The sequence below is a fragment of the Notolepis coatsorum genome (genome assembly GCF_963971535.1).
Source record: "Notolepis coatsorum genome assembly, chromosome: 2".
Taxonomy (NCBI): domain Eukaryota; kingdom Metazoa; phylum Chordata; class Actinopteri; order Aulopiformes; family Paralepididae; genus Notolepis; species Notolepis coatsorum.
In genome coordinates this window covers 7,036,688-7,060,472 of record NC_140166.1, presented here as the reverse complement: position 1 = coordinate 7,060,472, position 23,785 = coordinate 7,036,688, and the positions used below count along the sequence as shown (strand labels likewise).

The 23,785-nt window shown below is 43.1% G+C and overlaps 1 protein-coding gene across 1 annotated transcript in view; it reads right to left on the bottom strand.

Moving 5' to 3' along the window:
* fbxl17 (F-box and leucine-rich repeat protein 17) overlaps nucleotides 1–23,232 on the bottom strand; it is a 918,512-nt gene extending 895,280 nt beyond the window's left edge. Inside the window, exons 1-2 of the mRNA XM_084309285.1 lie at nucleotides 23,182–23,232; nucleotides 2,422–2,996 (exon numbers count right to left, since the gene is read on the bottom strand). Of these exons, the coding sequence (XP_084165411.1) occupies nucleotides 2,422–2,976 (555 nt within the window). The 5' untranslated portion in view covers nucleotides 2,977–2,996; nucleotides 23,182–23,232. The remainder of the gene's footprint in view (nucleotides 1–2,421; nucleotides 2,997–23,181) is intronic.
* Between the last annotated feature and the right edge of the window lie 553 nt (nucleotides 23,233–23,785).

Here is a 23,785-nt window from a genome sequence, read left to right as displayed (position 1 = left end):
TGGGGCTATATTTCACACTATATTTCCCAGCCTGAATTATTTCCCCAGTACGGCCCTGCTTATGTGAGTTGTCAATGGACAACAACATGCTGTGTGTGTGTGTGTGTGTGTGTGTGTGTGTGTGTGTGTGTGTGTGTGTGTGTGTGTGTGTGTGTGTGTGTGTGTGTGTTCTTAATTTTCTGAAAATGTTAGTTATTATGTTCTCAATGCCCCTTGCATTGTATGAGTTGTGTGGAAGAGTTTGCTAGTTCTAGTGCTACCCCTTTGTACATTGTGGCTGTGTCTGACAAAAGTTAACAATCTTCTTCTTCTTTTTCTTTCGGCTTTTCCCGTCAGGGGTCGCCACAGCGGATCATCCGTTTCCATCTGTTTCTGTCATCTGCGTCGTCCTCCGTCACTCCCACTGCCTGCATGTCCTCCTTCACTGTGTCCATAAACCTCCTCTAGGGCCTTCCCCTCCTCCTCTTTCCTGGCAGCTCCATCTCCAGCATCCTCCTCCCGATATACCCCACCTCCCTCCTCCCGATGTACCCCACCTCCCTCCTCCGCACATGTCCAAACCATCTCAGTCTTGCTTCTCTCACTTTCTGCCCGAACTGCTCAACATGGGCCGTTCCTCTGATGTAGACATTTCCGATTTTGTCCAACCTTGTTACTCCCAGAGAGAACCTTAACATCTTCATCTCTGCCACCTCCAGCTCCGCCACCTGCTTGTTGGTCAGCGCCACTGTTTCTAGACCATACAGCATAGCTGGTCTCACTACCGTGCTGTATACCTTTCCCTTTACTCTTGCTGGTACCCTTCTATCGCAGATCACCCCTGTCATCCTTCTCCACCCGCACCACCCGGCCTGCACTCTCTTCTTCACCTCCCTACCACAGTCCCCATTACTTTGGACTGTTGACCCCAAGTACTTAAACTCGTCCACTTTTGGTACCTCTACTCCTTGCATCATCACCACCCCTCCGTCTTCCTTCCCGTTCACATACATATACTCGGTCTTGCTTCTGCTCACCCTCATCCCCTTCTCTCCAGGGCATGCCTCCACTTCTCCAGGTTCTCTTCCACCTGCTCCCTGCTCTCACTACAGATCGCGATGTCATCTGCGAACATCATGGTCCACGGGGACTCCTGCCTGACCTCGTCTGTCAGCCTGTCCATCACTACTGCAAATAAGAAAGGACTGAGGGCCACGTCTGACAAAAGTTAACAATAAATAATGGTATTAGGAATACAATTGCCTCCTGCGTGAACTGTGCATAGCTGAATAGACTGTATTTTAACGTCGGTCATATGGTGGTACTTGGAGAGCCAGCTACGTTATCAGGTGGTACTTGGTGTAAAAAGTTTGAGAACCACTGGAGTAGGTTATTAAAATGGAATAAAAGCCAAAACAACCTTGCCACGGACATGTCCGTGGCTGGCCCTTTAAGCATGGCGCCGAAACACGGACATCTCCGTGGCTGGGCGCCAATGTGTTAAGGGAGAAATGTATAGATTCATAATGAGAATTAATTCAAATTAATATTCTGAATAGTGAATATAGTGAAATAGCGAATAGTGGTAATGAAAGGTTAACCTTCTGTAGTGTGGTAGGGAATGGGTTAACCTTCTGTAGTGTGGTTGTGAAAGGGTTAACCCTTTGTTGTGTGGCAGTGAAAGGGTTAACCTTCTGTATTGTTGCAGTGAAAGGGATAACCCTTTAGTAGTGTGGCAGTGAAAGGGTTAACCTTCTGTATTGTTGCAGTGAAAGGGATAACCCTTTAGTAGTGTGGCAGTGAAAGGGTTAACCTTCTGTATTGTTGCAGTGAAAGGGTTAACCCTTTGTTGTGTGGCAGTGAAAGGGTTAACCTTCTGTATTGTTGCAGTGAAAGGGTTAACCCTTTGTTGTGTGGCAGTGAAAGGGTTAACCTTCTGTATTGTTGCAGTGAAAGGGATAACCCTTTAGTAGTGTGGTAGTGAAAGGGTTAACCTTCTGTATTGTTGCAGTGAAAGGGTTAACCCTTTAGTAGTGTGGCAGTGAAAGGGTTAACCTTCTGTATTGTTGCAGTGTAAGGGTTAACCCTTTAGTAGTGTGGCAGTGAAAGGGTTAACCTTCTGTATTGTTGCAGTGAAAGGGATAACCCTTTAGTAGTGTGGTAGTGAAAGGGTTAACCTTCTGTATTGTTGCAGTGAAAGGGATAACCCTTTAGTAGTGTGGTAGTGAAAGGGTTAACCTTCTGTATTGTTGCAGTGAAAGGGATAACCCTTTAGTAGTGTGGTAGTGAAAGGGTTAACCTTCTGTATTGTTGCAGTGAAAGGGATAACCTTTTAGTAGTGTGGTAGTGAAAGGGTTAACCTTCTGTATTGTTGCAGTGAAAGGGATAACCCTTTAGTAGTGTGGTAGTGAAAGGCTTAACTCGAGGTACAACTGTACGCACCATCTCGGTATATTGGTTGGTGGAACCAGGCATAACGGTCACCGACACCCCGGATCTGAACAGCGCCGGCGCCGGGATCAGCTTAGCGGGAACAGCCGAAAGCAGGCTCCTCCCCTGGTCCTCCCAGATGGCGAGTTCCCGCGGCGACAGCAGGCTCCTCCCCTGGTCCTCCCAGATGGCGAGTTCCCGCGGCGACAGCAGGCTCCTCCCCTGGTCCTCCCAGATGGCGAGTTCCCGTGGCGACAGCAGGAACCTGGCGCAGTCCTCCGGGGACGTGAGCGCCGCGTAGCGCCCTGCGAGCTTGGAGGCGGCCGCCGCTCCGATGCCGACTCCCCCGATGCCCGGCACGCTGATTCCGATGCCGCTGCTGTTGTGACGACGCCCTTCGTTGACGCGGGCGTCCAGGTGGTCGCTGTCGTCGTCGAGGCTGTTGCCGTGGACGATGAAGCACAGCATGCAGGGCCCCTGCAGGAGGCAGTTCCTCTTCTTCTTCTTCCGGTGGTGGAGCTTCCTCTGCTTCAGGCGGTAACCATTCTTGGAGAAAAGATGGCCCATATAGATGACTCGATGGGACTCTGAGACACAGATTAGACAAGCTTTAGAATGCACTGCATTTACATTTAGTCATTTTTTATCCAAAGTGAATTACTACAAGTTCTGTGCGACAAGTCAGCAGGAAGGGTACGACTCTTACAGCTGAGTATCAATGTTCATCAAACAGTGCTGAAACTTGGGTGTTGCACAGTGTTGAGTGCATAGTAGTAGAGAGAGACATATTAGTATAGTAGGTAGAGTGCATGATAGTATAAGACAGTAAGGAGGTTAGTTTCTTTTATTATTATTATTCTTAATTTTTTTTCATTTCTTTCATTTCAGATATTGAATGAAGAAGTGTGTTTTTAGTCGACGGTGAAAGATTGGTCAGGTTTCGGCTGTCCTGACTGTGGTCACGGTGGGAGGTTCTACTACTACTACTACTACTACTACTACTAGGGGATTCATCAAACAAACTGTATTGTGTATTACGTGGAGGGCCGGTGAAGTTGGGCGTGACGTGAGGTAGAGCACATAGCCGTGGCTCCGTCCCCGACCGCCGAGAACCTGGGTGTGGTCCTTGACGACTTCCCTGCTCACAGTTACATTGTCAGCATGTGGCTGTTGTGTTTTGTTTCTCATTTTGTGTCTCTCTCTTTCTTGCATTACCTTCCTACTTTGATCCAGAGTCATATGTGACTCAGATCTGTTTTTTTCCAACAGTATGAACAGCACAAACCTTTTCAATTCTGATTTGGGCCACTTTCATATGTGGTCCTAAATCAGATACAGCTCTGATTTGTTTTAATTAGCTGCCCTCCACTGCATTCAACTTGAAAATGAAAGCATAAACTGTGTCCTAAAGTGTCCTCCATGCTTACATCCATTGTTATCACTGTTCATTTGCGCATGCAGGTTAGTTGAGGAATGTGAGTCCAGTTCACACTGGAATCTGATATTGGCCACGTTTAAAAAATTATGTGAACAGCCATACAAAAACAGCTGATATGAGCAATACATCAGAATTGAGCACTAAAGCTTGCAGTGTGAACGTAGCCCATGAGGAAGACAACCAGTGATCAACCAATCCACCAGTTGGCCAGTGGTGGAAGAAGTACACACTTCCTTTACTTAAGTAAAAGTAGAAATACCCAGATAAATGAGCACTCTGGTAAAAGTAAAAGTCCTCCATATCCAATTCTACTTCAGTAAAAGTATAGAAGTATCTAAAGTAAAAGTATGCATTCTACATGACGTTTGTGTATTCCAATGCTTGGGAGCATTCAAACCTCCATCCACTGACGTCTAAAGGTTTTATGTTAAAGTGGTATGTGGTCCAGTTATGTCCTCTTGAAGTTGACAGATTCAGATTTGAAAGTACATAATCTTCATATATTTTTGCCATGTTTTCTATGCAAAATCTTTTTCTTCAAAGTAACTAGTAACTGATGGGTAAATGTAGTGGAGTAAAAAGTACAATATTTCCTTTGAAATGTACAGGTAGTGGAGTAAAAAAAATGTTCCATAACATTTAAATACTCCTGTAAAGTACAAGTAGCTTTGTAAATTGTACTTAAGTACAGTACTTGAGTAAGAATACTTAGTTACTTTCCACCACTGCAGTTGGCTAATCAGCTGCTAGCACTAGCATCACACACTAGTAGCCAGTCCCCTGTCACTCCATAATACGTAATAGCTAAGGTACAGCCATTTATAAATCATAATGACGCTGAAAAACTGATCCATGCCTTTATCTCAAGCCGACTTGACTACTGTAATTAGGGATGGGTATCGTTAGGATTTTATCGATACTACTACTCTTATCGATACTGCTTAACGGTTCGGTACTTTATCGATACTCTTATCGGTTCTTTTTGGTTCTTTTTTTGCAAGAAAAAAAGACAATTAATTAAGAACAGAATCAACATTGCTTTATTATTTATAAATACAACTTTATAAATAAGTATTATAAATAAATATAATTTCTTCAGCAACAGCAATGTTCTTTTATATAACTTTATAAATAAATATAATAAATTAATATAATTTCTTCAGCAACAGCAGCAACAATGTTTTAAATGTGTCTGACTCTGAATTATATACTTTTTATAATAAACAACAAATGCAAAAGGCTAACAGAACTGTGACACTCGTTCACCCTATCCTCTGTCATCCTTCCTCTAGCTGCTAGGGAGAAAGGACTTTGGGTGGTGGAGGGAGGTAGAGGAGGAGGATGTGTGGTGGCCCTGGGCTCACTGGCCTGGGACATAGTGGCTGACGCCTCAGCTTGACGATCTATAAAAAGTTTAGATTGTAGTATTTGTAGCTAAACAATTGTTTTGTTTATTAGCCTATTTGTAATAATTCATTATTAGCCTAGGCAACTCCGTATCTTGGCTTACGGTTACGGCTGCAGTGGATGCAGATGGAACACTGCGCGCAAGGCAGTCGAATACGCGCATTTCTGCACACTAATATCATGTTTTGCCAACAGATGTTTTGATAAATTGATTTGCTCGTATTGCCACCCTTACTGGCAAATGTTTTGTTGCACTTGTGGCAACGTGCATTGTCGGCATTGACCCTTGTAAAGTATATCCATACTTTAGAACGCTTCGCTCTATCCGCCATGATCACGACTCAGTGCATGCAGAGCTGCTGTCTGTGTGCAGAGCGCTATAGCACGGGGCGTCGGGGACACTTTCATTAAGGAGTACCCGTATGTAGGACCCGTATGTCTATGTGTAGCACTAGCGAGCGACTCGCGAGGAGACTCGCTGGCTGCGGCTCGCTTCTCGTGCAGAGACAGAGAGAGGATCGTTCGCAACTTTTAAATAATAATAATAATAATAATAATAATAATAATAATAATTTCTCTAGAGTATCGATAGCAGTACCGAGGACGTCAGAGCTTATAAATACTCCGGTATTTTCTAATATAGAACCGGTTCCCGTTTAAAACCGGGGTCCGGGGGGCATCCCTAACTGTAATGCACTCATCACCGGCCTCCCATAAAAAAAAATCACAGAACGACTCCAACTCATTCAAAACTCGGCAGCTAGGCTACTAACTAGAACCAAGAGGAGAGACCACATTAGTGCACTGGCTTCCGGTAACATTTAGAATCGATTTCAAGGTCCTCCTCCTAATAACAAAGCACTAAATGGAACAGGAAGCTACATTGCAAATTCTCTAGTGAACTAGTATGTGCCTTCTAGAATATTACAATCATCTACTACTGGTCTATTGAAGGTTGTCTATTCTATTTTACTCTATTTATTATTGTATATTTTAAAACTGCAAGGTGGCCTATTGGGATGTTAGATCCTAATGTGAAAAACAGTGATTTTATATGTCTGCACTTTATGTGCCTGTCTTTTTTCTGCTGTGAAGCACTTTGAGCTGCAAATCTTGTATGAAAGGTACAAATAAAGTGTATTATTATTATCAGTTACAGCAGTTCACAGTGAAGCAGTCCTCTGTGCAGGTTCACTTTAGTTTTCATTCAAGTTGACTTTGTGGGGATAACATTGGGTAAATGGGTATATTAACCATTATACATATTTTTTAACCATTTGAAGTAGTTGTATAGAACTATTTTTAAGCAGTTGTATAGTTACACTATAAAAAACTAACTGGATAGTTGATGATGATAATAATAAATTGTTCAGTTCATTAGTTAGCCTATATGAGAAGTATTCTAAAATCATGAAGTCTGCTAATAGGCCACTGTGTGTGTGTGTGTGTGTGTGTGTGTGTGTGTGTGTGTGTGTGTGTGTGTGTATTATTACCGGAGTATTATTAATAAGCTCCGACGTTATCGGTTTTGCTATCGGTACTAGAGAAATTATGGAGTTTTTTTTGTTGAGGAATTTAAACGTCGCAAACTAATCTTGTTGGCCGTTTTCTATATCTCTCCTCCCTCGGTCTCTCTCTGCCTGCGCGAGGAGCGGGCTGTGCTGTGCTCTTAAACACTCACTCACTCTCACACACACACACGGGTGCTTCAGAACATTTCTCAAATTGTAGGCTACAGTACAGACAGCTCTGCTCTCATCATGGCGGACAGAACGAAACGTTCAAAAGTCTGAGTCTATTTTATTAAAGTCGATGCTGACAACGCTCGTTGCCACAAGTGCAACAAGACATTTGCCAGTAATGTATAAGCGCTGGTACTCGTCAATGTGGCTGGCGGGGAGCTAACATTATTAGCCTGAGCTCCGGTAGTAGAGTAATGGCCGACATTCCGGAAGTAAAAAAACGAATGAGAGCTTCCGATTGGTGGTAAGAACAGCAGAGGTGGGTGCAAGCGGTGTGACGTAATTGGCAGAATCGACTGTCAATGAAAATAGTATTGTATGACTCCGACATGGTGGAATACCATAAACATATTTCTTGATGTTTCCTTTTTTTTAAGTAAGTAAAGAGGCCTATGTTCATATCAGTGAGCACAATTTGTAACACAAAAAGAGAGATGTGTAGCCTATTTATTTAATATTTTATTTATTCATTTTATTATTATTTTATTTGTTGCCATGCAACTGTTTGTTTGAACTTTTGCTGTAAAACAGCATTACATTTGTTGTTAATTATAAAAAGTCTATAATTCAGACACATTTAAAACATTGCTGCTGCTGTTGCTGCTGAAGAAATAATATTTATTTATATTTATATAGTTATATAGAATAATAAAGCCATGTCGATTCTGTTCTTAATAAAAAAGAAATTCTTGCAAAATAATCAAAAAGAACCGATAAGAGTATCGATAAAGTACCGAACCGTTAAGCAGTATCGATAAGAGTAGTAGTATCGATAAAATCCTAACGATACTAGGGATGGGTACCTTTCACATTTTAACCGATACCGGTACCGGTACCTGTGAATCGATACCGGTACCCAACGGTACCTTTTTTCGGTACTTTAGTCTCAAGAAATTTAATTTAGAAATATATCCAAAGAAAGAAAATATCCAAACTTCAAATAACTACAATTTTGACAGTTTTCGGCTTGCCATTGCTCCGACTGCTTTGTTGTTGAATCAAGTCAAATCCTAGGTAAGCATATATTGTGCATGTGAACGTTGACATGAAAAGACTTTTTCTTTTCTTTTTTTTTGTTTCTCACTTGATTCGATACTCTGTAGTACCAACGTGTTTCGGTTCGGTACCTCAAAAGTACCGAATTCGGTACCCATCCCTAAACGATACCCATCCCTACTTACACGTGGGTATTTGTAATAACCCCACGCTCTTGGTCCCAGGACCCGCCCACAACCGCATTACTATCACTCCGCCAAATGAAAAATGATTCTGTCACGGCGAATGTGTTCGTTTCTTAAACAATGTTGGATGATGTAATTGATGGGTCATGAGTCATTGTGGAACAAAATAAAAATTGCGCAAATTGATTGATTGATTGATTAATTGCACATTTTATTACTGTCCGCCTCGTTTCCAACTGGTTAAGTTTAGGCACTCTTTCGAAGTCGCTCTCTTTCGAAGTTGGTTAAGGTTAGAGTTTGTCTTTAGAGCAGGGCAAGAATAGACCACCAGCCCTGATTCCAAACTCTAACCTTAACCAACTTCGAAAGAGAGCGACTTCGAAAGAGTGCCTAAACTTAACCAGTTGGAAACAAGGCGGACAGTAATAAAATTAGCAATGAATCAATCAATCGCTAATTGTATTACTGTCCGCCTTGTTTCCAACTGGTTAAGTTTAGGCACTCTTTCGAAGTCGCTCTCTTTCAAAGATGGTTAACTAAGCATTACATCACGCGCATGAGTGGGTTGTGAGTTGTGACAATTAGACCATGCCTAGGGGGTCTAATTAGGCATGGTCTAATTGTCACAACCCACGACTGCGCGTGGTGTAATGGCTTTTATACAACTGTCTTGGTAAGCCTCATAATGAATCGTTTGGGGTAAAAAAGAAAAACATCGTGATGTGTATCGTGTATCGCCGAAAGGTCAGAAAATATCGTGATATCATATTTAGGCCATATCGCCCAGCCCTAGCGTACAGTAATAAAATTAGCAATCAATCAATCAATTAATTCAATAGTCCACGCTCATTTAAAACAGCGCACCTCCCAGCTGCTTCTATAGAAAGTAGGTAGAAAAAGGGCGGCTACGTGGCGCAGTGGGCAAGGCGCTCGCAACGAATGCTGGAGACTAGGCTCGAACAGGATGCCTCCTGTTCGAGCCCCGCTCTCCACATTGCTTTCAGTTTAGCTGGTCGTCCACAGTAATACACATTGGGCGTATTACGGGGAGGGAAACTGAAGGGTGGGGATTGCTTGACTGCTTGACTGCCTGGCAGAAATCAAGTGCTGGATGTCCGAAAACTCCCTGACATTGAACGAAGGGAAAACCGAGGTCATTGTTTTTAATAGTGCCCCCCCGCCCCCCCTCATTGACGCACTTGGTCCCCTGGGCCCAAACCTCTCCACCTCTGTCAGGAACCTCGGGGTCATCTTCGACAGCAATTTTAAATTCGATAGACAGGTCAGCGCCGTAGTTAAAAACAGCTTTTACCACCTTAGACTCCTGGCGAAGACAAAGGCATATCTCTCCCAAAGTAACCTAGAGACGGTGATACATGCCTTTGTCACCACCCGCCTCGACTACTGCAATGCTCTGTACACAGGCATCGACAAGTCCCTCCTCCGCCGCCTACAACTGGTGCAGAACGCAGCCGCACGCCTCCTCACCAAAACAAGAAAACACGAACACATCAGCCCAGTTTTGGCCTCGCTCCACTGGCTGCCTGTTAGCTTCAGGATCGATTTTAAATTAGCACTAAATGTTTTTAAATCATTAAATGGCACGGCTCCCTCCTATCTGTCCGAGCTCCTGCACCGCCACACCCCCCACCGATCCCTCAGATCAGCTGACCAGATGCTATTGGTGGTAGAGCTGCCGCGATTACCGCATTACCGCGGTATCGCTGTTACATCACGTCCACCGCAAGTGTAGGCTGAATACCGCATCACCGCTGTTTTTTATAATAATAAATAAAGTTTCTCCTCTCGTTGGGCTTGCGGCTCTGCAGATATACCCTACTCCTCTATCGAGGTTCCAAGCGACCCTATTGGGTACCAGAAAAGTCACGTGAAACATTGCAGACCACTGATTGGTCAGAAGAGAGACGCGTCACACTTTGGAGCATCTTGCAGTGCTTTTACTTCCTGAATCTCAGCCATTGATCAGAGCTCAGTCACAACACGGCTAATAGTACGTTAGCTCCCACCGGAGACCGGAGTCCGGAGTCGATTACCGTCGCTCCTCAGGGAACGAGGCATAATGATTTTACTGCAACGAAATGTTATAATAAAAGCCCTTCGTTCTATACACTTGTCTGATTGAAAACTTTATTAACAGACCGCAGAATGGGTACAACTCGGCACGCTCTGAGCAAAGAAAGGAACTAAGATATGAATTGAGTAACGCTTGCCTTGCTATGGTCCGGTAAATACGAACGTGTAACTATATAACGTCAATGCCACAAAACGAATGCCTTTGTAATCATAAGTAGTAACGTTATAATAATAATAATAATAATAATAATAATAATAATAATAATAATAATAATAATAATAATAATAATAATAATAAGAAGAAAGGGTCGGGGGGGTAACCGGCGGGCGCGCCGCTACCACACCTGCCCGCGACACAGAGGGGAGACTTCGAATCCGTGTTTCACTTTTAATAGCGAATGCGTGCTTGCCGAATCCCAAACAATATTCATGCTGCAAAGTCATCCTCTAAAGATAGACATTTAGACTAGAGGCAGGCTATATGCTATAAAGAGTAGACTACAAAAAAAAATGCATTCACATTTTTTTTTTTTTTTTTTGTGTGTGCGGTAATACCGCGGCGGTAGGAAATATTTAGCAAATTTGTGCGGTAAGGAAAACATCAATACCGCGGCAGCTCTAATTGGTGGTACCCAGAACCAGGCTCAAGACTAGGGGAGACAGAGCTTTCTCCATCGCAGCGCCTAGATTGTGGAACAGCCTCCCCCTCAGCGTACGGACTGCCCAGACCGTACAGGCTTTTAAATCACTCTTGAAAACCTACCTGTTCTCCTTGGCCTTCCCCCCTACTTAACCACCACTAGACCCCTGGCCCTTCTATCCTCTTTGTTTTACTGTGTCCTACCAGTTTTTATTACTTTCATTGCTTTATTATGTTTTTAATCCTATATCTTGCACCATATTGTTTTGTTTTTGTTGCTTTCATTGCTTTGCTATGTTTTTTTTTTCTTCTTTTAATCTTATACCTTGCCTCACACTATTTTGTTTTTATCAACTTGCTTGTGAAGCACTTTGGTGTCAGCTGCCGCTGTCTGGAAATGTGCTATACAAATAAAACTGACTTGACTTAACTTGGGGATTGGGCGTTGTGGACAGCGACTCCTACAGGTCGGTTGGTGCGCCTGCGCAGTAGAATCAAGAAGTGACGGGGGCGGGGCCCCTCCAAAACCCAGACCCCCGACGCTGAAAGATCGAGCCGCGCAGGTGAAAAGATGCGACGGCTGTTACCTCGAGTATCGGAGGGGACTCGTGCTATGTATGACTTAAGTGGTCTGCACACGGCGGGCGACAGACGTGATCGCCTGTCGCTCAATGACAATCGCTTAGCCCCCCACACCAGAGGCGACCGTTCTCAGGTATAATAAGCTATGTGTCGCTCTGTTTAGCTGGGGGTGTTTCCCCCCGGGAGATATAGGAGGGCGGACCGCCGGGACCGGACGTTAGGTTGTTGTGAAGCGGGTTAGCTGGTAGCTGTGTTGTGCAGTACGAGAGTATTAACCTGTAAAACCCATATTGAGCTGGAATTAAACCACCATATACGAATACAACCTCTCCTCATTCTTCCTGACATTACTGCATGACTGATCGCTACGATACGTTCATTACCAACGATTGGACAAGTATTGTTATGCAGCTGCTGAGAGAGTGTATTTTTCACGGAAGACGCATACTGTTTTGTTCTCAACCATAATTTTCTTTGGACAATAAACCTTACAAACTACATCAGCTGCAGCCTGGACATTAAACTCTGTCAACATCCACAACTTCTTTTGTTACCCGAGTATAAAAACATCTAGTAGGTGCATCGTGGCGCATTGTTAATTTATTAGTTAATGACAAGCGGCCACTACAGCTTCTCAAACTAACGTTATTTATTTAAATTGTTCCCGTTAATAATAATGAACATAAGTAGCATGGTAATAATACGGAGGTTATTGATCAATGAATGTATTGAATGATACATTAATGGTGTACAAATGATACACCAGTAGAACTGTTCTGTACTACTTCTACTGTAGAAGTCATGTTATTTCCTCATTGTCCTGCCTGCCGTCGCCTCCAAAAATAGGATCGAGGCGATTTTGAGCGAGGCGACAGAAATAGCTGCCCGACCGTCGCTTCAGAATCTCCTGCCGTGTGGGTTCTCTCATTCATAACAATGAAGGCGATACAATTCTGTCTGTCGGCTCGCTAAAAAAATCGGTCGCCTGGCTAAAATCGCTCGCCGTGTGGGGACCCCTTTAGTCCTAGTGATGCACGATATATCGGCCGCCGATATAATATCGGCCGATATGGCCGTTTTTTTACACATCGGTATCGATCCGATATCAAGATAGGGCCGATATTAAAAAAAAAAAATGTTGGCCTTAAATATTTGCATGCCGTTGTATAAGGTTAGAGTTTGTCTTTAGAGCAGGGCGATAGACCAGCAGCCCTGATTCCAAACTCTAACCTTAACAAACTTAGAAAGAGAGCGACTTCGAAAGAGTGCCTAAACTTAACCAGTTGGAAACAAGGCGGACAGTAATAAAATTAGCAATCAATCAATCAATCAATTCAATAACCCACACTCACTTAAAACAGCGCACCTCCCAGCTGCTTCTATAGAAAGTAGGTTTAAAAAAAAAGGGGAAATGTAAACTCTTATAGGGCAAAGATCCCCCCCCCCCCCCCTCTATATAGGGCAAAGAAAACTTTTTTTTAAATTGTTTTACCTACTTTCTATAGAAGCATCTAAGAATGAAGTTCTATAGAAAGTAGGTTCAAAACAAAAGAAAAGTTGGATGTGTTAGTTTGTTGGATGTCTAATTGAAAGACAGTTGGATGTCTTAGTTGGATGTCTTAGTTGAAAGACAGTTGGATGTGTTAGTTTGTTGGATGTCTTAGTTGAGAGACAGTTGGATGTCTTAGTTTGTTGGATGTCTTAGTTGAGAGACAGTTTGATGTCTTAGTTTGTTGGATGTCTAGTTGAAAGACAGTTGGATGTCTTAGTTTGTTGGATGTCTTAGTTGAGAGACAGTTGGATCAGGATGTCTTAGTTTGTTGGATGTCTTACTGAGAACAGTTGGATGCACTTCCGAGCTGCTTCCACATGGAGGCAACTTCTCTCCTCGGCTGCGCCTCGGGCCTAACGACCACCCCTAGGCATGGTCTAATTCTCACAACCCACTGCTGCGTGTGATGTAATGCTTTATTATACAACGGGCGCATTCATCCAACCTTATTGCTATACAATAAACACACATTAATTGAAGATTTATTGAAAAAACCATCCGCAGAAAAAGTAGTTCCCAAAAAGAAAAAAAGAGAAGTTGCCTCCATGTGGAAGCAGCTCGGAAGTGCATCCAACTGTTCTCAGTAAGACATCCAACAAACGAACACATCCAACGGTCTCTCAACTAGAGCTGCCGCGGTATTGATCTTTTCCTTACCGCACGAATTTGCGAAATATTTCGTACCGCGACGATAACCACAAACAAATTTAAAAAAAAAGTTTGAAAGCATTTTTATTTTTTTTACGTCTACTCTTTATAGCATAGCCTGCCTCTAGTCTAATGGCGCTTTTCTACTGCATAGTACCCAGGGGAGGAAATTAGGCCACTTTACTCGCCAACCACTCGCCCATATGCCCTTCACGACGGTGATGTTGTCATACTTGGCATTCAGAATACACCTGCTGAACCCCTAGCGTTGTCGATTCGGTTCCAATGTATTGTCATCTTACAGCACAAGTACAGTACAACCAGAATACATTTGGCATACAACCAGAGTGCAAATGTAACAAGTCAAGTTGTTTTATTTAGCTATTACATTACAGTGAAATGCTTGGTTCTTTCACTGCCCAACTCAGTCCAACCTAGACCAGCCCAACCCAGTCCAACCTAGTCCAGCCCAGCCCAGCATCTTTCACTGCCTAGTTCAGCCCAACCCAGTCCAGAATAGTTCCCTCTTTCATGTTAATATGTGATATCCTAATATTTTGAAGAGTAGAGACAGTGTGATTAATACATGTTGTATGCTAATATTGTGAAGAGTAGAGACTGTTATTAATGTTTTATGCTAATAAATATTTTAAAGAGTAGAGACACGGTGTGATTTTTACTATGATTGAAAATCAATTTAGACGAAGACATACAAAGAAGTAATTATCACAATTAGCGATTTTTTTTGGCTGGTAAAAAATCAGTTTGTCTGGTAAAAAAAATCAGATACTCGCCAGTTGGCTGGTAAGCCAAAAAGTTAGTTTCCTCCCCTGAATTAGTACCTACTCGACTCGACCCGCTTTAGGTACCTGGTACTTCGTTCCTTTTCCACTGCAGGTACTACTCCGTTTGTCTCCGTGTGGGGATGCAGGCGGGGCCGCTTGTGTACACTGAAATCTCCATGAGCATAGCTATGTCCGAGGGCTTGCAGCAAGCCAGAGTTTAACACAGTTTCAATCAATCAATCAATAACAACATTAACCAGACTCTCGTTGTGTCTATTCTGCTAAAGCTAACGTTACCTCTCATTGTGTCTATTCTACCAAGCAACCCGGGTTTAACGTTACCTCTCGTGTATATCTGCTGGCGTTAGCGTTAGTATTAGGCTAACAACAACAAGCTTAACACATCAGCGATCTTGTTGTGACACTAAACTCTCCGCTCGGTGGTAAATTGGGTTGATGTCGGTTTTGTTTCATCAATAAATGAGGCAGAATACACAGTGAATCCATCCTTTTTTGTTTATTGCACTTGGTGCTGTTGCAAACAAATCCTGAATGAAATGCATCCTTAGCGAGGCAGTAAAGATGGCGGCTTTCTGCTTTTGTGCAGGAAGCTCCAACGTGTGACGCGTCTCTCTTCTGACCAATCAGTGGTCTGCAGTGTTTCACGTGACTTTTCTGGTACCACTTCTACCCAATAGGGTCGCTTGGAACCGAGTAGGGTATATCTGCAGAGCCGCAAGCCCAACGTCTGGGCGCTACTTTATTATTATTATAAAAAACAGCTGTGATGCGGTATTCAGCCTAACTCTGCGGTGGGCGTGATGCAACAGCGATACCGCGGTAATGCGGTTATCGCGGCAGCTCTACTCTCAACTAAGACATCCAACAAACTAAGACATCCAACTGTCTTTCAACTAGGCATCCAATAAACTAAGACATCCAACTGTCTTTCAACTAGACATCCAACAAACTAAGACATCCAACTGTCTTTCAACTAGAGTAGACATCCAACAAACTAACACATCCAACTTTTCTTTTCTTACCTACTTTCTATAGAACTTCATTCTTAGATGCTTCTATAGAAAGTAGGTAAAACAACAACAAAAAAATATTCTTTGCCCTATAGGGGGGGGGGGGGGGAAATGCTTTGCCCTATATAGCGGGGGGGGGGGGTTCTTTTCCCTATAAGAGTTTTTTATTTTATTTCTTTTTTAACCAACTTTCTATAGAAGCAGCTGGGAGGTGCGCTGTTTTAAGTGAGCGTGGATTATTGAATTGATTGATTGATTGCTAATTTTATTACTGTCCGCCTTGTTTCCAACTGGTTAAGTTTAGGCCCTCTTTCGAAGTTGGTTAACACATTCCCTGCCACGCTTATATCCATCAATGTTTGATCACTGCCACCTAAGCCTATGGAGATGTTTACCTTCTTTGCAGGGCTATAACTTTTTAAATTACATTGCTAAATTGACATTACTATGGCCCATTCAACATCGATTATCTATCGTTCAGGATGTAGGAACGTTTAACTTTTTCATTCACATGTTCATACGAAAATACCGTCTAGAATATTTATGTTTTTATCGTTTTCTGCAGTAATTCCTAGAACGTGAGATATAGGCATAAACGCATAGATCATCAAATGCCGTTTGTTGGCGTTACACGCTATATATATTTTTTTATCCACTTTTTTCTCCCATTTTCTATTTTTCTCCCATCCCAATTTCGTATCATCAAATTCAACCCTCCCCTGTCTCGAACGCTGTTTCTTGCCTCCCACAAGCCAGCTGCAATGTGGACTAAGTCATACATAGCACGAGTCCCCTCCGATACTCGAGGTAACAGCAGTCGCATCTTTTCACCTGCGCGGCGCGATCTTTCAGCGTCAGGGGTCTGCGCTTTGGAGGGGCGCCGCCCCCATCGCTTCGATTCTACTGCGCAGGCGCACCAACCGACCTGTAGGAGTCGCTGTCCACAACGCCCGATCCCCACCCATCAGTTTCCCACCCCCCAATACTGCCAATGTGTATTAGTACGGACGACCAGCTAAACTGAAAGCAATGTGGAGCGCTGGGCTCAAACAGGCGAACCCAGCGTCTCCAGTATTTGTGGTGAGCGCCTTGCCCACTGCACCACGTAGCCGCACCGTTACACGCTATATTCAAAATTTCAACTGTACATGATCCTAAACGTTATGACTGATCATGCGCGGGTGAACGGGGGGGGGGGGGGGGGGGTCGTTTATAATTCCGTGATCGTCGGTAAATGCTTTATGTAGTATGGGTGATATATTGATCGGAGCAGTTTGCATGGATAATAATAAACAAACACGCTGAAAATTACGTCAGCGGCCGGTGAGACTGGAGCAAAAAGATCCCACTTATGTCACGCGATCGAGTCGATCCATTTCCGGTTTGTATAATAATAATAACAGCCCAAATCATGTTGATTATTGAGTTATGGCAGCGATCCATATCCACAGTGTGTGGCTAGAGTCCTGCAACAATATGCGAGTGCCGGACGCATTTCGGAGACGCACCGAGGTCGACTCGGCCATTTCCGGTTTGGCAACTCGCCGATCATCCACCAGGGGGCAGTATTAAAGCATTGCAGAGTTGTGCCGAGTCCCACTGCATCAGACCAGGCTCCGTGAGGGAATTATGAATAACATGGCGAAAAAATTTAATATGATCTCAATAACGTCGTACGTCGTGGATTGGCAGAATTCGCATGAACTTGAAACACGTCGTACGGTATTGGCGCAGGATGTGTTAAGGGTTAGAGTTTGGAATCAGGGCTGGTGGTCCATCGCCCTGCTCTAAAGACAAACTCTAACCTTAACCAACTTCGAAAGAGGGCCTAAACTTAACCAGTTGGAAACAAGGCGGACAGTAATAAAATTAGCAATCAATCAATCAATCAATTCAATAGTCCACGCTCACTTAAAACAGCGCACCTCCCAGCTGCTTCTATAGAAAGTAGGTAAAAACGAATACATTTTTTTTTGCAATTAATCAATCAATCAATTCACACGATTTTATTTTGTTCCACAATGACTCATGACCCATCAATTACATCATCCAACATTGTTTAAGCAACTAACACATTCGCCGTGACAGAATCGTTTTTCATTTAGTCTATTGATCCATATCCTTTCTAGGGATGGGTACCTTTCACATTTGAACCGATACCGGTACCTGTGAATCGATACCGGTACCCAACGGTACCTTTTTCCGGTACTTTAGTCTCAAGTAGGCCTGCCACGATAACACATTTTGCTGGGCGATTAATTGCCCCCGAAAATATCGCGATAAGCGATATTATTGCGACCGGTTAGAGAATATTTTTTTTGGAGAAATTTATTTCCCAAAACTTTTATTTTGAAGCCCACCGCTCCGTCTTTTCCGGTGTTTTAGACTTTTATTTTGAAGCCCACCTACCGGACCAGAAGTATTGTTGTGATTATCAGGTACTTTTTGGGTACTTTTTTAGTCCCTGCTCTGTCGTGGTTCCAAGCGAGTAGAAGTGGTACCAGAAAAGTCACGTGAAACACTGCAGACCACTGATTGGTCAGAATAGAGACACGTCACTCGTTGGAGAGTCTGAGGGAGTCTGAACGAAAACAGAAAGCCGCCATCTTTAATGTCTCGCATAGGATTTCATAATCATTATGTTTGCAGCAGGCACAACTTCAAGTGCAATAAACAAAGGATACAGTCACTGTGTATTCTGCCTCATTTATTGATTAAACAAAATTGACATCAACACAATTTGCCACCGAGCGGAGAGTTTAGTCTCGCAAAAAGATCGCTGACTTGTTAAGGCTTGTTGTTAGGTTAGGTGCTAATGTTGTGCTAGCGTTTTAGCATGGCTATCGTATATAGCGTGATCAATATAACTCGCTATTGATTGTTTGTATGAGTAACGTTAATGCTAGTAGAATAGACACAATGAGGGGTAACGTTAGCCCCACGGAGCTCCTGTGCTGTGCTCTGTAGTAAAGCCAGCGGCCCACCTCCCAACACGGACAGTGACTGACAAGGGGCACTGGTTCTGCCTCATTAAAACAAACGCGCAAATAGCAATTAATCGCACCCGTCAAAATCATTGCATTCATTTTAATTATCGCGGCAATTAATCGATTTATTGCTTATCGCGGCAGGCCTAGTCTCAAGAAATTTAATTTACCTACCTCAGTCGTAAAAAAAAAATCCAAACTTCAAATAACTACAATTTCGACAGTTTTCGGCTTGTCATTGCTCCGACTGCTTTGTTGTTGAATCAAGTCAAATCCTAGGTAAGCATATAGTGTGCGTGTGAACGTTGACATGAAAAGAAAAAAGTTAAAAAAAAAAAGTAAAATAAATAATAAAAAAAAAAAAAATCGGTTTCTCACTTGATTCGATACTCGGTAGTACCGACGTGTTTCGGTTCGGTGCCTCAAAAGTACCGAATTCGGTACCCATCCCTAATCCTTTCGTAATGTTTACTGTCCGGTTTGTCCGCCATCTTGCTTCACTTCTAAAAACTCGCATGGCGGAGTGATAGTAATGCGGTTGTGGGCGGGTCCTGGGACCAAGAGCGTGAGGTTAGTACAAATACTAGGGGTGGGAATCACCAGTTTAATCACGATACGATACGATATCGATTCTTTGGACAACGATACGATATTATCCGATATCACACAGTCTGCCACGAAACGATATGATACGATTCGATTCGATTCAGGTGCCTGCGATCGATATGAGACGATATTATGTGCCCATTTAATACAATCAGTAACATTTAAATCAACAAAAAAAAAGGCAATGGAAATATCATGACATTTTTATTTTTGAGCTCTTCCAGACATTTAAATGAAAAACAATCTATTGTTTTAAATACAAATAGACCTCCTGTTCACTGTTTTTGGTTCATTTTTCTTTTTTTTCTCTCGATATTAATATCCTATTCACTGTCACAGAGCTGTATTTTGGCTGGAAAAGCATATTGGGAGTCCCAAGGTGCAGTACCGGCCAGATCCTGTTAGTGGGGCTATCCCCGAGAATGCACCCTCCCAGTCCCCACTTCTCTCTGCCTATGGCTCTGGGTTAGCTTGTTAGCTCACGCTAAAGTAACGGTATCTTCGATCTTTAACGCGACGTGGGCATAATGGAGTGACGAGGATTGCAAAGCAGGTTAGATGCATTGGACCCGTTGTGGAATAAAACAGCAGGGACATGTTTTGGGTCACAGAATAGGCACACTAGTGACGCTCTAGACGCTACTGCTGTTGATGTTAACGGAGTTGGAGTTTCACAACACTGGGAGCGGGGCGATGACGTCGCCGGATTTTCAAAATAAGAGTATCGCAATATGAATCGATCTTTTTACGTGGCATCGATCCTATTTGATTATTGATAATAGATCGATATATCGATCTGGATCGATGTATTGTCCCACCCCTAACAAATACCCACGTGTAAGTTGACTGTTTCAGCCAATCAGAATCGAGAAATGTGCATGCCGTTGTATAATAGACATTCACTGCCTTGCTCAAGGGCAGCTCAACACCAGCCATTAAACGTTACTCATTCACACCCCACTCAGATGTTCTCTATCAGTCTAGGGAGTAGGGATTCAAACTAGAGATGTTCCGATACCATTTTTTCCTTTCCGATCCGATTCCGATACCTAAGCTTTGGGTATCGGCCGATACCGATACTTATCCGATACCAGTGCATACATAAAAAAAAAAAAACGATATTATATAAATTTTTTATAAATATAATATATATATTTTTTTTTTAACAAATACTGTTTTATATATACTGTTTTTTAGTCATAACTAGAAAGTAATGGTATTTATTCAACAACAGGTGATTGTATAGATTTGTATTAGTATCATTAATCAATGAGTATGGGGCTTCAGCACTGCAGATATACCCTACTCCAATGATCCACACACGGACATTATACGTTGCTGCACTCGCTACCCACTGGCTCTGCAGATATACCCTACTCAGTCTGTCTACAAGGCTCCGTTCAGTAGCAGTCGGATCTGTTGTGATTTTTGCACAATAAATATTCAACATTCTCTTTTGAGACTCCGCCTCAGACTCTTATCATTTGGCACTAAAAGCTAAACATTGTCGCCGATATGGCTGTCCGCAACATGTCATTAATTGTGTACGCGACGTGCAATTGTGCAATGACGACGTTACCGTTAGCTAGCATGAGCTACCGGTATATGGGAAGACCATAGAAGACTGTAACGTTACTGGTGACATTGTGATTTAACTTGGAATACTCCTTTGCCAACTTGCTGTACTTTGCTTGCAGGTCTGCAGCCATTATTGCTGGATTATATGAATAGCCCCAACTTTAGCCAAGGTAATGTTAAAGCTAGCTTTCGGTTAGCTGTTCAATGCTAATAACACCAGCCACCAAGCGAACCCATGAGCTCCCCGTCAACACCGCTCTGTCGGGACGATGACATTTAAGAAAGTATCTGCTGTTAAAATGACAAATGGCATTGACACTTTAATCGATTAAGCACACGTTTGTTTTATAATGCTTACTCAACAGACCACAGTGTTGTTGATAAATTACGTCATATGGTATCGGAGCGCAGCATTAGAGGGTACTCGCCGATACCGATACCAGCATTTTAGCCAGTATCGGCGGCTTTTCCGATACTGGTATCGGTATCGGAACAACTCTAATTCAAACCAACCACCTCCCAGGCATAGCCCTGCTTCTCTAAGCTTCAGGATACTATTGGCCCTACTTGTAACAATGCTATTTACTTATACTGTATATAGGGCTCTTCTCACTTAATAATAATTCATTACATTTATATAGCGCTTTTCTCAGACTCAAAGCGCTTTACAACGTAGGGTGGGAATTGCCTCCACTGACTGGTAGCACCCAACCTTGGGCTATGGCACAATGGCTGCCATACACTGGCACCAGGCACACATCACACTACACAGTGCTGAACGGCTCAGGAGACAGGGATTGATATCAGCCAATTAAGGGGAAGGGAAGTAGGTGGCCTTGATGTCAGAGACCTAATATGAATTTGGCCGGGAACGTCGGGGAACCCCCTCCTCTTTACAACAGGAACATCGGGGAACCCCCTACTCTTTACAACAGGAACGTCGGGGAACCCCCTACTGTTTACGATAGGACCGTCGGGGAACCCCCTACTCTTTACGATAGGCGTCCTGGGTTCTTTAACGACCAAATTCAGTCAGGACCTCGGTTTAGCGTCTCATCCGAAGGACAGCTGTACGGTGTCCCTATCACTGTAACAAACGGGGGCATTGGTACTGACAAGTCCAGAGGACAGAGTGCCCCCTGCTGGACAACAATACCACTTTCCGACAGCAGCCTTGACAGAAGTTCTACTCATGTAGCCACGCTGCTGGACTTAGTGGTTATCAATAAAGCATAATATGAATAATATAATATGAAACAACATATTTGCTTCAAACAAAAGGGCTCTGTCGTTTTCATTACAACACAACCCCTATTTCGAGTGAGGAAGTCTGCTAGGGAGCTTTTGAACTGTGTGCATGTGTAACAAGGTTGACACCTCACGCAACAGTAGCCCCTGTGTGTAAACTCACTCCCCAAGTCAAATACAACCATCGAACGACAAAGTGCAGAGTGCCTTCTAGTACCACTACCTAGTGACCACCACCGTTACACATGGCACCCCCAACCTTGCACCATAACATTACTGCCTCTGTCCTGCTGTAGAATAATGGGTAATGTTACAACTACGTAATGGGCTGCTGTGGTAATAATCACTTATTTGCTATCGCACATAAACATAGATATAACTGCTGTGGTCAAAGATGTAGTTGTGTTTTTTGGAACCCTGGTCCTATTTGCTATGTACCAATGATGTTGTTGATCAGGTAGAGTCCTTTCTCAGCACAATCCATTCTAGCCCCGGCTAGTTAGCCACAATTTAATGCAAAGTCAATGGGGTCAAGCTCCTGTCTGTACAAGTTGACTGAGGACAACAGAAATCTACTTTGTGTGCACTTTGGAGTACATTTCAGTGAACCTAGATTGCAGTTGCATTCAGTTAATTTCCAACGTAGAGGAGCATAATGCAGTACCCCGTGGCTGTATGCTCCTCTACATTGGAAATTAATTGAATAAAGCCATGCTTGCTGGAGTTGGTGGAAAGACACCTTGAGGCTCACTGAAATATACTTCAAAGTGCACACAAAGTAGATTTCAGCTGTCCTCAGTCAGCTTGTACAGAAAGGAGCTTGGCCCCATTGACTTTGCATTAGTTTGTGTATAATAACTGGAGACAGTATGAGGAAGAGCATGGGTTGTGCCAATAAAGGATTCTACCGATCAACATCATTGGTAAGAAGCAAATAGGATTAGGGTTGCAAAAATCTGAACTATCCCTTTAACGTTAGATTCTATTTAGGTAGTAGTATGTGTGTTGGTCACTTGGCTTGTGCTTTCTAACCAATTTGCCTAACATGACATGAAAGCATTCAGCATGAACTATAGCTAACCGGTGTTTGAGGATACAGTTTGATCAGTATCAATAAACGTCTCACCAGAACTAAACATAAATATGTCAACAGGGATACATCACTTGTTCTGCACCTAGTAGTGAGCTACACAGTGGCTAGCTGGATGCTAGCTGTACCCCAGCACCATCAGTTGTAATGTTTTGCTTCTCACCAGTTCACGCGCTGCTCCCGCCTCTTGCACGGCGCTCGCATAATCCGCGCGTTGCACGAGCCAGCGGAGCAGTGCCAGACGCGCACAACAACAACAACAACAACAACACGATAAACTGGGGGGGGGGACACGAACGGGTTCAATTCAGCAGCTAATGTTGTCCAACTATAAGTGCAGGCTGCTCTCTGCAAGGAAAACACTTCCGCACCCGAGCTCAGGGGAAAGGAAGCCGACGAGGGCCGATTTGTATTCCGTTATTATTACTACTAGCGAGGGTCAAAACGTCCTGCTGTAATGGAATCACAATTGGAGTTCACCGCTTCCAAAAGAAAATGACACATGGGTGCTTTTAACTCTGACAGGTCTGATATAAGCGACTATACAGCTTATATCGTTGTATCATTTAACGGCGCCATTGCTGCTGCTTGTGAATTGTGAATGTGGCCCTGGCCGACTGCCTCTGATCTGATCTCAGTTCCGCTTGAATGGGACTGACTGATTCTCTTATTTTTATTTATTTATCTATGTATTTATTGTGAAAATGTACACACATTCAGTCACACAGGTTTGTCTTCAAGAAAAATATCAAAAGGAAATCTCACTT